The following is a 12894-nucleotide window of genomic DNA, read 5'->3' on the forward strand; positions in this document are numbered from 1 at the left end:
TCCGACCACAAAGCTTCCTTCATGACTGTCAAGAACTGTTAGTGGAGTCTTTGTTAAAGGAATACGTGTGAAAAATAAAAAAAAATTATGTGATAGCGCATACATGTGTTGCTCGATTTCTTTGCCTCAATCTATCCAAAAGGTGAAACAGCTTATTTGCTGCGCTCACATTTCGCATTAGGAAGTAACGTAATCGTCGGTAATTTTTTAATTATTTTTTCATGTATGGGAGTCCCCCTTACAGTTTGTAACTTTGGGACTCCCTGTGTAGTGCTCATTTTGAATACAATTCTTGTAAATCTGACATCGTTGATGAATAAAGTAAAACTTGAATATTCTTTCACGAAAAAAAAAAATTAGAATGTCGTCTATGCCCGTTTGCTGTCTGATCCAAACCGCTCGCTTTCTGTCTCTTCTTTATGCCAAGCATTGTTCGTTCTATCGCTCTTTCCGCATTCCTTAACTTGTTCTCAAGCTTCTTTGTCAGTCTCCAAGTCTCCGCCCAATATGTCATCACCGGTAAAACGCACTGATTGTATACCGTCCTTTTCAATGATAACGGTAAGCTTCCAGTCAGGAGCTCGCGATGTCTCCCGTATGAGATAAAATAAGAAATTATATCTAGACTTCCACGATAAAAATATGCACTTCGTGCTGCACACTACAGCTGATTTCAGTGAATGATACTGAACAAAAATTTGTTGATTTAAGCTCCACTCTTGGGATTGGTCCAGGAGCGCAATATCTCGGAGGCGATGTCATGATTCGGAAGGCGTAACGATTTCACCGAAATGGACGTTGACGCTAAAGGAAAGGTCGGTTTATTCACTGCGCCATTGCTTGCAGCTCCGCGTCCGATTGGAGCTGCAGAGCGGCGAACTCGGCCTGCGCTTTGCGCATCAGTTCCGGGTCCGTCAGCAGGTCGAGCACGGTCAGCGCCAGCACTTTGGCCGTTCTCAGAGTCGGCGGCTGGGCCCGCTCCGAGCCGGCCAGGGTTGTGAATTCGTGAGTGTGGTTGCTCGGTCCCCGCACCTTCGGAGTCGACCCGACGCTGTACACTGCGTGCAATGTGGGCAGGCGATGGGACACGTTGCCGCAGTCCGTAGCTGCGCCAGAGACCGGCAGCTTTTTCACGTAGTCGTCGATGAATGTCAGCTCTGCGTGTTTGAGAGGCAGTGACAAGAGTGGTGATAGTGGCCCGTACAGCTTCTTACAAAAAATTACTATACTCCTAATAGTGTGGCATAGAAGTTAGATAAAAGGGGATAAAGTGCCTCAGAAAGGCTCGCCAATTTTTCGACTGGTGGGCCTATCTTTGTCAAAGATGGTTCAGTTATACTTATGTTACAGTTCACTCCGTATAAAGTCATCCGGGTATTTTGGTGGAACAAAGGAAAATAAACTGCACTGGCAAGGTTAAACCGCTCCAGTGACTTTGTTCTTTTACTTTTAATTTATTTATGTAGAGCACGTGGGGTTTAAGTGGATTGGCTTCTTGCTCTAGTTAAATAGTTTAACGTATTTTCTTTCTGGTCTACTTATATGTTCACACATTCCGTTTCTTAATTTTTACGCTTGCCATGCATTACACATAAACTGTTCTCACGATGAAAAACGCCATGGCAGGAACACTGGCGCTGAAATATTTCAACTAGTGCGGTTATGGTGGTCATTATTCACGAATTTGCCTAATCTTTGGCTCACGACTTTATACATTACTTGTGGCATTACCTATAGGCGATACGTGACAGACTCAATTCCAGCTCCGCAATCACTTCCGGTGCATAAAATTTCAAGCAATGAATGTTTTTTAAGCCCATGAAGGTGATCAATATTTGCGAACACGCCTAATCATTGCTACTTGTTGCATGTATAACGCAGTATTTAGTTAAACGTGAGAAATTCGCAACGGCAAACGGCTGTTTGAAGCATAAAGGACAGATCTTTGGCAAAGCCGTTCTCTAACCATCATTATCATGCTGGCTGAAACCCAAGGCTCGCAGGTCCCGAAGGAACTAGCGCCAAAGTTTTCCTAGTAAAATGTATAGGAAATATTAGGGTAGTGACTGTTTTGATGATAATCATGACGATAATAACACCGAATTTCACGGCATAGTAACAGAGTGAACAGCATTTTAATTCTATCAACTCTACAAGAAGATTTAGGCCTCACTGATGCTTGTTTTTTTTTCGCTGCAGAATCAGGATATTTCTTACCAATATCGTTCAATAACGCACTTGTCACCATTGTTCGTCTTTTTTCTCGGAACATTTAGTCTCGGAAGGCAATAAAATGCGCCCACGCCTCCGCAGAAAATAAGAAGAAATGTGAGGTGCGCATTTATTCCGAAACTGCGCAGGCACAAATTGCAGCAGGTAGAGAGCCCGAACAAAGTTACAAATCCATGGCAGGATTTCAGCGTAGGGTTACGCAGAAAATAAGGGAACGTTAACTTACACTGCGGAGCTGTCCTCCAAGTAATCTTAATCACAAACTTGCACGCACATGTAAAGTCACGGCCTTATAAAGATGATACGAAATCACCAATCCACCAGACGAAAATAAGTATGGAAAGATGGGGTTTTATGTGCCAAAACCACGACTTGATTATGGCGTACGCCTTACTGGAGGACTCCGGTATAATTCTGACCTCCAGAGGGCCTTGAACGTGCCCCAGATGTACGGGACACGGTCGTTGTTGAATTTCGCCCCCATTGGAATGCGGCCGCCGCGGCTGTGATTTGAACCCGCGACCTCCTGCTTAGCAGCGTAACACCATAGCAGCTAAGCCACTGCGGCGGGTTGAAGAAAAAAATACGTGCAGGGGCACGTGTAATAAATATTGGTTGGAAGAGGGCCCTCTTAACACACGCATTTGCATTCCGGAGTTTTCTCTGTAATTCATTGCTGGAAGCCTGCAATGCACTCGCAATTCCAACTTGATCAAATCAAAACGTTAGAAACCCAAATCACTTTCGATACGTCTTAACTGATTGATTTGTATACTGATTGATGTTATCCAGGATAAATACTTTACAAAAATGCATTGTACCAACGCGTCGTTGCTACTGCGTTGCTGCTGCGTTCGAAAGTGGCCGTGAACTAACTTACACAACTGATTTGTATAAGCAGTAAATAACACACTGGACAGAAAAGCAATAGTATTAGTGAAGATTACGACAAAAGAAGTATAAATGGCACTAACAAATAAAGTTCTTGATATATAAGGCAGACATAAAGATTGTGCTGTAGAACGCCAGGGATATATGTAGTCGCGAAAAGTAATTTGTGCGTCGCTTCTAGGTTTTATAAACACGGGGAGTTAAGACTTAGGAAATGTCTTTTTAAAGCTAAACGGTTGTTATTGGTTTGTTGTATTCATGGTGGAATGGTATTCCGCATACTGTATTATTATCAGTGATTAGCAGTGATTAGATATTAGTTCACTTGGTAACCAATATCTGGCATGGAGGCATGGAGTGTGAGCACCGTGCCTCAGCCGAAGACTGCGTTTGGAAATTATTCCAGATCACTGGCACCCACTGCTGGCGCATTTGTGCCACTTGCGGGTAAAAAAGCGAAAAAATCTGGAGTGGGAGAGCTGTGATACTTTTTGGGGTGAGGAAATAAATTATCTTGATTTTTGAGCAGTATATATTGAATTCGGAGCAGGTGAACGAAGAAACGAGAACATTTCGGAAACTGCTAACGTTACATTTCGACCTGCTTATTTGGACTAGCACACTCGAAGTATTAAACAGCTAAATGAAGTAAGTGGTGGCAAATTTGACTTCAGTGCTTTCTTTCTTCTTCTTTTTGAAATAAATGCAGCAGTAATAGATACGACTTCAGAATACGCAAAAGGCTGCCCAGTTCCACTTCCTAGTGTTCACCAGGTACAGCGTAGTCTTTAAAATTCTAGCTCCCATAATTCGAACTTGGCGATAACTCTGACAGCAACATCATTTCCTCCGTGGCTCGAGACATATAAATTGAGAGAAACTAGCCGCATTCGAAGTCATTTAGAGCAAAATTCAGATTTCTGCCATCTGCTTATCGAGGAGGCATGATACCCGAACACAAACCAGTGTTCCCGTTGAAAGCTAACATGCGTAATGCGCGCCGATGGACGCGCCCCTGGTGGTGCCCTTGCGAACTGCGCTCGTCAAAGGATGGCCTCCGAGATCCATCGCGGAAAAACGCGCGCAGGGGTAAATCTCGCAGGCCATGGTGAAAGGAGGCAGACGTCCGGCGTAGTTTCCTGCTGGCGTTGCTCCTACTTCTCTGTTTCATTCACGGTTTTTGAGCAAAATGAGCACCCTTCGCATGTGTGCCTTGGCCAAAGCATCAAGGCACGTCGAAGAATAGTTGTCGCTCGGTGGGGTGCTCAAATAGGCTGTAAAACCTTGCAGGTGACACGTTTCGAATCATTCCCTGCGAGCCAACATGAGCGGGAACAATGGCAGCAATGAATCACCGCTGTGCGGCGGGCAATTTCTTGTGCTCATGCTTTTGTTTGTCATCTCGGCGTCATTTGCGCTCGAACATGTCTCCACGGGTAAGCGACGAAGTTTACCACGGGTTACTCACGTTTTGCGCGATTTGTCCACAGCTCAGCATTGAGGTTAAAGACATTTCGCTTAGGTTCCGAATGCCTCTTGCCGTTTATACCGTTTTCCGATGTTTTACCTTGTTGCTGTAGCTAGTGTGCACGACTGTGCGAGTGAATCGCGTTGCGTGTTATAGCTGGTTAGGTAGGCCTGCGTGGACTGATTTTGTTGGTCTTATAGGCCCCGGTAAATCGTCGCACCAGCTCTGACGCAGTTCTTGTTTTTGGATGCGTTTTATGTCTGGCTTCGCGCGCGTTGAAGCGTTGCTGAATGCTTCATGCAAAACTGTTGATTTTTTTTAAGCGCGAGGTTTTGGCCTGGCCTCGTTCGTAAGAGGCTCAACTCACGCCGCGTTTCATCGGAATGACTACAGGCAAGCGCTTCTTTAACAGCTTTGTTTTCTTTTTCGTCCGAGAACATCTTCAATATTGTGGTTTCTTGGGAAATGTGTTGGAAAAGAGGCAGCTCAGCGCGAGGATTCCTGTTAGATGCTGCGTATGGTATTGCTGTACGATTTTCGCTGAAAAGTTCGCGTCGCGTTTCGAAAGACTTTGCGCCTTGATGCTGTCTGAGAACACTTACCACACAGAGTGCCTTGTTTGTTTCACAGTGTAGCCCCTTTTTGCGTGCGCATTTTTTACTCAACAGAGTTCTTTTCTTATCTATTGCAGCGTAGGAGTGCAATTAATGCCTACGCTGCAAAAGATATTAACAAAACATTCCACTAACTACAAGATGCTCACGAGAAGGAACTTAGTGGGACACAATGAACGAAGCACTGTGCGGGCTAAGTCTGCTCGGGCTAGCACAAGCTTAACTCATTAAAAAGAATCTGACGCGAATTTTTTTCGCGAAAATCGAACAGAAATATCATATGCATCATCTAACCGCAATCCTCGGCCTGAGCTACATCTCCTCTAGCACATTTCCCAAGAAACCGCAATATCAAAAAATGTTCTCGGGCAAAACGAATAAAGCTGTTAAAGAAGCATTCGCATGTAGTCATTCGGATGAAGCAGCGGGATTTACTCCCCTTACGAACGATGCAAGGCGAGAACCTCGCGCTCAAAGAAAAATCAGCAGTTCTGCTTGAAGCAACTAACACCAGTTCCACATTCGTGAAGCTACGCATTCAATAGATAAAAAAAAGAATCATCAAGTGCGTGACAGCAGCTGCGGCGATTTCACGGGGCGTATAAAACCAAACATAACCAATACATGTAAGCCGCAGCAGCTTTATCACACTACCCGACACAATGGTGCAGTCGTGTGACGCCAGCTAAAGCAACATGGGTAATGAAGCGGCAAGCGGCATTCAGAACCTTAGCGTAGGGCCTTGAAGCAGTATGCTGCACGGCGGACAGACGAAACTGAAACATGGGTATGCCGTGATCAACTTCGTCGCTTAGTCTTGTAGACATCATCGAGTGCGAAAGAAACCCACACGACAGAGAGAAAGCGCCAGAACAACACGTTTCCCGCCGAACGCAAGCGATCTATTGCTGCCATCGCTTCGTCTCTTGTTGCCTGACAGGGAATGATTGGAACCGTGTTGCCGTCGATTTTTTGTATGTATTTGAGCTCCCCAGCCCTAACCAGAAGGGAAGAACAAGAAGAAACGAGAGCGTGCGTCAATATCTGCTTCTCCTGCTTTTCTACATGATTAAGGTCGAGAACTTACTTCAATCTTGGTGATGTTGGCACCAATTGACGGCTAAAGTTGCAAGGATTCCGCCGATACGAAATTTTCAACAGTGGGTGGACATTTTTCCAATCGTTCGAGGACTTTTCTGTGTGACCTCTGCCCGTCAGAGGCTCGGTGGGCGAGCTCAGCGTGGTTCCGCACGCTCAAGCCACGTTGTCTACGGCTATGCAAATCACCGTTGAGGGTGAGGATATCTCTCCCGACGAAGTCAGTGAAAGGCTAGGTGGACCACGGCATTACACAAGCGAAAACCCATAATCCAGGACCCGCTCGGGCAGGGCGCCCGAGTCACCGACATGCGACGTGGCGGGAATAAAAGCCAGGCTCCGTCGAGTGTCAAGGCACGGCTAACGACTGCTTCGAGATTGCCTCGGCTACGGAAAGAGCATGTTCGAATCATAATCCGTCCCCATGGAGGACTGGACAGCAAGAAGATGGGCCACTTCAGAGTTGCCCAAGCCCTCACTACCGCTGATGGACTTACGGAGGCGGATACGGCGGAGGATATCATATGTCCGAACATGGTGCAAAACATATTGGTGGCAAGCACACCATCAAAGCGCAACGCCATGGCCTACGCCGATGTGGAAGCTATACATATTGGACAAGCAAGCTATGAAGTTAGTGCATATATGGCAGCCCCCGAAAACACATGCAAGGGAGTTATTCGTGAAATTGATCCCACCATCGATCGAGAGGAGCTCAAACGCCTCATTATTCAATCCAAGAATACAAGCGCCCTCGAGATGAGACGAATCAAGAACACAAGCACGGTAGTCATCCTGTTTGATGGACTCAAAGTCCCGGACTACGTAAAATGCGGTCCCAGTTTGGTCAAATGCTCTCTCTATCGCAGACAAACTGACGTTTGCTATGCATGTGGAAAGCTTGGCCACAGAGCTTACGTTTGCCCAGCCCCTGAAAATGCAATCTGCCGCGGCTGTGGTGCGAGCAACCCGGACGATAAGCACGAATGTACACCGAAGTGCACCCTCTGCGGTGGCCCTCATCCCACGGCTGACAGAACCTGCATGCAAAGGTTCCAAATTCCGTTAGTAGTTAGACAACGGAGAAGAGAAAGGCGCAACCGCGAACAATCCAAACAACCAACTGGGTCGCCAACCCCTCTCAAGTCGGCCCTCAGCAGCTCGCACAGTTCCAGGAGCCGATCCCGAGACCCCGGCGGCGAGGATGGCGGCTACCAGGACCGTGCCCCTTCTAGGGATCGCTCGACTGAACGCTCGTCTTCCAGGGGCCGCAAGGCCCTCAGGACCCGCTCCCGCTCCAGGGGCCACTCTCGTTCCAGGGGAGCTGCAGTTTAGATCCAGGAGCCTGCTGATCGTGGTACCACATGGGCTGACCGGGTCAAAGAATCACCGAGAAAGGTAACGGGGGGTCAATCGCCAGAGCACAACAGGATTGCACAATTGGAAAGAGAAAACGCTTCGTTAAGATACGCAATGGAGGAGCTCGCAGCAGAAATTGCAGAACTCAAAAAAGCCAGCAAGCGAGAGACAGTTCAACCCACTCAGGCCCCTGCAGTAGGAGCGCCCATGGAGATTCCCGTAGCGGAAGCGACTGCCAATGGTCTACCCAAAAAGAAGGCGCTGGCAATTCATGCCTCAGACAAGAGCGCCAGTGTTCGTAAATTGAAAAAAAAAAACGATAGATAAAATTGATGAATCCCTCGAAAAAGTTCAAATTGCTTTTGACAAACTCGCGGAGGCGGTAAGATCACTAGGAATCAGATGCGACAATCTGGAGCGCCACGTTTCTACAACGGCTACAGCTACATCGTTGGACAAAGTAAATAACACCGACACTGAAAGGTGGGCAAGGGCTGCGCTCCGCAGCATATTATAATACAACCTAACTGTTACGTCCCACCATGGCGGCACATCACAGGGTAATTAATATCTGGCAATGGAACTGTAGGGGATACCATCGTAAAAACAATGTCCTCCAACAGTTCATTCGGACCCACCCGGAAAAGCCACGTGTAATCCTATTACAAGAAACGCTCACGGATACGGTCAGCCTACCAGGCTATAAATCGCATGCCCAATATGGTGATGGGAAGAGGGGAATCAGCACATTAGTCTCCAACAAATGTGCGTTCATAGCCCACGATCTGAATGTTGAATCCAGTAAGGTTGAACACTCGCTCTTTGAAATCATCCCCAGCGGACAGTTCAAGATAAGTATATTCATACTTAACATATACAGTAAACCCAAAGACCTCAGGCAAAGATTTGCGGCAATTATCAACAAGGCTACAAGCAAGGCCAAAACCTTCCCACTCCTGGTGGCCGGAGACTTTAACGCTCCGCATCAAGCATGGGGGTGCCAACAAGCTAACCACAAGGGCGTTGACCTATGGCAAACTACAGCCAATAATAACCTCACGCTTATAACAGATCCGGCTTTTCCGACCAGGATCGGCAACTCCTGCTCTAGGGATACCACACTTGACCTCTTTTTCATACGGAACGTGGAATCTGTATCTTGGTCCAACCTACAAGTGGACCTTGGCAGTGATCACAACATCCTGGCCACCTCCGTCAACGTAAGAAGCGGGGACTCAAAGAGTTCACTATTGCAGATTGGGATTACTTTCGCAACATTAGGGAAGAGCGAGCACAAACACATGACTCAGCACTTAGCCTAGAGCAGTGGGCTGAGCAGTTAAAGGAGGATATCAGCGCGGCGACAAAGAAAATCCAGACTGAACTGGAGGTAGACAGGATGGATAGCCGCCTCGCTCATCTTCTAGAAGCTAAAACGTACGTCACTGTTGAACAGATGGAAAAGGCAGAAACTCAATCGAAGGCTCCGAAAAAAGATCGCGGAGCTCAACAAAAATTGGAGGACGCTTAAGCTTCGCCTTCAAGAGTGGAACGCGACAGCGTTCCCGTCGACCCGCCAAGGGGTGTAAGACAATGGGCTACGGCGCAGCGACTACGCGCCCCGCATCGGACACGGTGAGCGTCGAGCAACGCAGCGTTCGGCGCGACAACGAAATGTGCGCCTGAGCAAGCGACGCACGCCTGAGAAACAGCTCGTTTCTAAGGCAACACCGCTTTCACTAGAGGCGCTTTTGTACCGCTTTGAAGCAAGGCAACACCGCGTTCACTAGAGGCGCTTTTGTACCGCTTTGAAGCATCGAACTCGTGGCTCAGTGACTTCCTCTTCAGCCACCCAGGTGAGCGGACGCGGAATGTCGGGCTCTTCACGAGCGGCTTCAGCGACCCTTTTGGGCCGCGGTATCAGGTCAACTGAAAAACCAGGTCAGGACTACCAAATGATTTTGCCAACGCTGCCAACAGGTGCGTCCGTTCTTCATACGGTTTTTTTACATGGTGACGTTAAGGCGAGGCCTTACAGAGTGGAACATTTTCGAGACGCTCTTACACGGCTGTCTCTCATGCCGGAAGTGGTTGCACTGGGTGCATATCAAATGAACCATCTGTGGGCGGTGACTTTCAAGGACGAAGAAGGGAAAAAGAAGATTATCGCTGCAGACGCGTTCGCTGTCAAAGACCACCGCTGTGTGGTCGTCGACCCGTGTGACAGAGGCGTCCGTATCAAGCTCCACTGGCTCCTTCACGGTGTACCTGACGACGACGTTCGCACTGCCTTGTCGCCTTTTGGAAAGGTGACTGAGATCACCAGGGACAGGTGGCGGGTACAAGGATGCGTTGACAAAGGGTCAACCACCCGTACTGTCACTATCAAGCTGAAGGTAGGCGTCACCGCTGAAGACTTGCCCCACCAGCTGCGAGTGGCGGAAGATGTTGCGCTCGTGCACGTCCCTGGCAGAGCTCCCCTCTGCCTCCGATGCCGCGGCATCGGGCACATCCGACGCGAGTGCCGTGTACCACGCTGTGGGCTTTGTCGTCGCTTCGGCCACGACGAGAGCCAGTGCGTCCGAACCTATGCCACAGTGACAGGCCCGGCATTGAAGGAAGATGTCACAGATCACTTGATGGACGTGGTCGACGCAGTGGAAGCCGCAGGCGAAGGGAAAGAGACCCAGCCCTCGGTGTTAACGCCCCTGAAGAAGGCAATCACCGTTAATGAAGAAAAGTCATCGGACGGCTGGAAAGACCCATGGGATGACACGGTGGAACCAACTAACTCAATAGAGGTCGAGGTAAAAGAGGCCAAAGAAACGTGCACATCAGCAGAAGTGACGACCGGTGAAAAGCACGAAACTGACGACACCGTGATGCCAACGTCAAGTAGTGCACCTGCTAAGAGGCTTCACGAAGAGGCGGATGAGCAAGAGGAAAAGGATCAAGAGACTGGGAATGACGAGCCTCCTCCGAAAGCTACCCCGGGACGCCGACCGGCGTTCAAGCCCAAGCCCGGCGTTCCTGCCAAACGCCGTTCTACAATCCAGACGCCTCCGCGTTAGCGGAGGCGTTCCTGGGTTAGGAAAAATTGTTGTTGGGGTGTGGGGACTGGGGTTTGTGGGCAGGATGTGCGTCGGGCGTCGTCATTGGGCTTTGATGTCTAGAAAACCATGGTCCGCCTCCCTAGACCGTCGAGTCATCGTAGCAGATGTGAGACGGACGATGTGCGGTAATTGGTTTGGATTCTCCTCCCGTTAAATGGCAGCTAATTTTTCGACTGGTCTTTGTGTCGCGACGTTGAACGTGCGTGGAGTTAGCGGGCGTAGAAGGCAATGCCAAGTTAACCGTATTCTTATTGAAAATAATATTGACTTATTGGCCATTCAAGAAACAAAAATTGCAACTGATGAATGCACGGAGCAAATGGTTAACGTTTTCCGTCCTAGATATACCGTAAGTGTATGTCATGCGGCGGGTAGGTCTGGGGGCTGCCTTATTCTTTTGCGTAGCAGTATTGCTGTAGTTGAAGCCGTGACATCATCCGAGGATGGCAGAATGGTCCTCTGCGATTTTACTTTTTCAGAGATGCCTTGGAGGGCTATATGTGTTTATGCTCCGAACGTGGCACGGGAGCGGGAAGTCTTTTTTGGTGATATTCAGCAGTACTTGAATTGTGAAAGACATGTCATATTACTGGGTGATTTTAATTGTGTTTGCTTTCCAGAAGATAAATCTAAGTTGACTAGTGTTTGTGATAAAAGTGCGTTGCTTTTAAGTTCTATTGTAGGGCAACAAGAGCTTGAAGACATTGGTTACGTGTTGTCAAGTGAAAACCAAACCATGTATACGCACTATCAAGGTCAGTGTCATGGCAGGCTAGACAGAATTTATGCTCCGTTAACCTTTGTACCATTATTTTCAAGTTATCAAGTGTTACATGTTAGTTTTAGCGATCATTGCCTCGTTATGTCAACCATAGGAAAGAAACAAAAACCATCTAAATTCAGCTGGGACTTATGGAAGCTAAATGATAAGCTTTTGCAAGACGACGTTTTTCAAAAGGCAGTTCAAGAAAAGCTCGAAAATTTGCTCAGCATAACTACGTCAGCGTTCTTCATAGCAGAATGGGAACTGTTACGTTTCGCCTACGACGCGCGGTTTAGCCGGCGCGATTGCAACAAAGCGGCAGACATTTTGGCCCGTTCGGCGTCGCCGCTACGCTCCCCGCCAGGCGTTTCCAGGCGTTTCCAGGCATTTCCAGGCGTTTCCAGGCATGTTCCGATGCCACGTGTCTTCATGTGCGTGTGTGAGTGTATGTGCCATTGTGCCCGACCGGCGGCGATGCGACAGCAGGGGGTCACCTTCTCCTCTCAGTCATTGTGCCCGACCAGAGGCGCTACGAGAGCAGAAGTTACCTTCTCCTTCCAGTCATTGTGCCTGACCAGAGGCGCTACGAGAGCCGAGGTTACCTTCTCCTCCCAGTCTTTGTGCCCGACCGGCGGCGCTACGACAGTGTGCGTCACCTTAGCCCATTGTACAATCACGTGCTCGTCTATTGAGGGGTTCCTTCTTGCCCTCAACTGCGAGAGTATAAAAACAGCTGCCCCCGGACGCCAAAAGGGGGGCTCCGATTTCTTCTGTTGAGTAAAGTGCTCTCCCGTCTCTCTACTTCGGTCAACCTGACCGCCAACTCTTTGCGATGTTAAAATAAACAAGTTATTTTGTTGTTACCAGTCGACTCATGCTTTGCCGGGACCTTCGGATGCTTCCAGTTGTACCCCAGGCCGCCAGGCCAACGCTACCCTTGGGGCTTGCGACCCAGGTGCAACAACGGGCGTCAGCGCCGAGTTCCCAACAGATCGCACCAGCGGTGCGACTACAACAACTCGCGCCAGCGGTGCGATCCAAACAACTGTCTGCCAGCGGTGAGATCGCGACAACGGAGGCCAGCAGCAAAGAGATGCAGTTGACTGTATGCTGAGCAGCTCAACGACGATCCGGGAGCAGTGCAACGAGCCCTGTGTGATGACTGGTTGCCTGCAGCGGAACGACTGCGCGGAACTCTTGGCTGCGAGGTTTGGTGAGTGCGGGACTTTCTTCTTCTGAGCTTTGCCAGGCTTTTGTTAGTGTCAGAAACAGAGCTGGTAATTGTGGTTGTCGTTGCTGCCGGGTTAGTTTGCGGCAAGACAATAGTAAGCAGTAGAGAAAGCAGCATTCAGAGCA

At 48.6% G+C, this 12894-nt stretch overlaps 2 protein-coding genes across 2 annotated transcripts in view; one reads left to right on the top strand and one right to left on the bottom strand.

Moving 5' to 3' along the window:
• Window positions 1-825: 825 nt before the first annotated feature.
• The window catches only part of LOC142588679 (peptidase M20 domain-containing protein 2-like), a 30161-nt gene continuing 18092 nt past the window's right edge, over window positions 826-12894 (bottom strand). The window contains exon 5 of the mRNA XM_075700501.1: window positions 826-1157. Coding sequence (XP_075556616.1) covers window positions 826-1157 — 332 coding nt within the window. The remainder of the gene's footprint in view (window positions 1158-12894) is intronic.
• On the top strand, window positions 9455-10946 carry LOC142587494 (uncharacterized). Its single transcript, XM_075698549.1, has one exon. The coding sequence runs from the start codon at window positions 9534-9536 to the stop codon at window positions 10731-10733; it is 1200 nt and encodes a 399-aa protein (XP_075554664.1). The 5' UTR covers window positions 9455-9533; the 3' UTR covers window positions 10734-10946.

The sequence above is a fragment of the Dermacentor variabilis genome, chromosome 7 (assembly GCF_050947875.1).
Source record: "Dermacentor variabilis isolate Ectoservices chromosome 7, ASM5094787v1, whole genome shotgun sequence".
In the NCBI taxonomy this organism is placed as follows: domain Eukaryota; kingdom Metazoa; phylum Arthropoda; class Arachnida; order Ixodida; family Ixodidae; genus Dermacentor; species Dermacentor variabilis.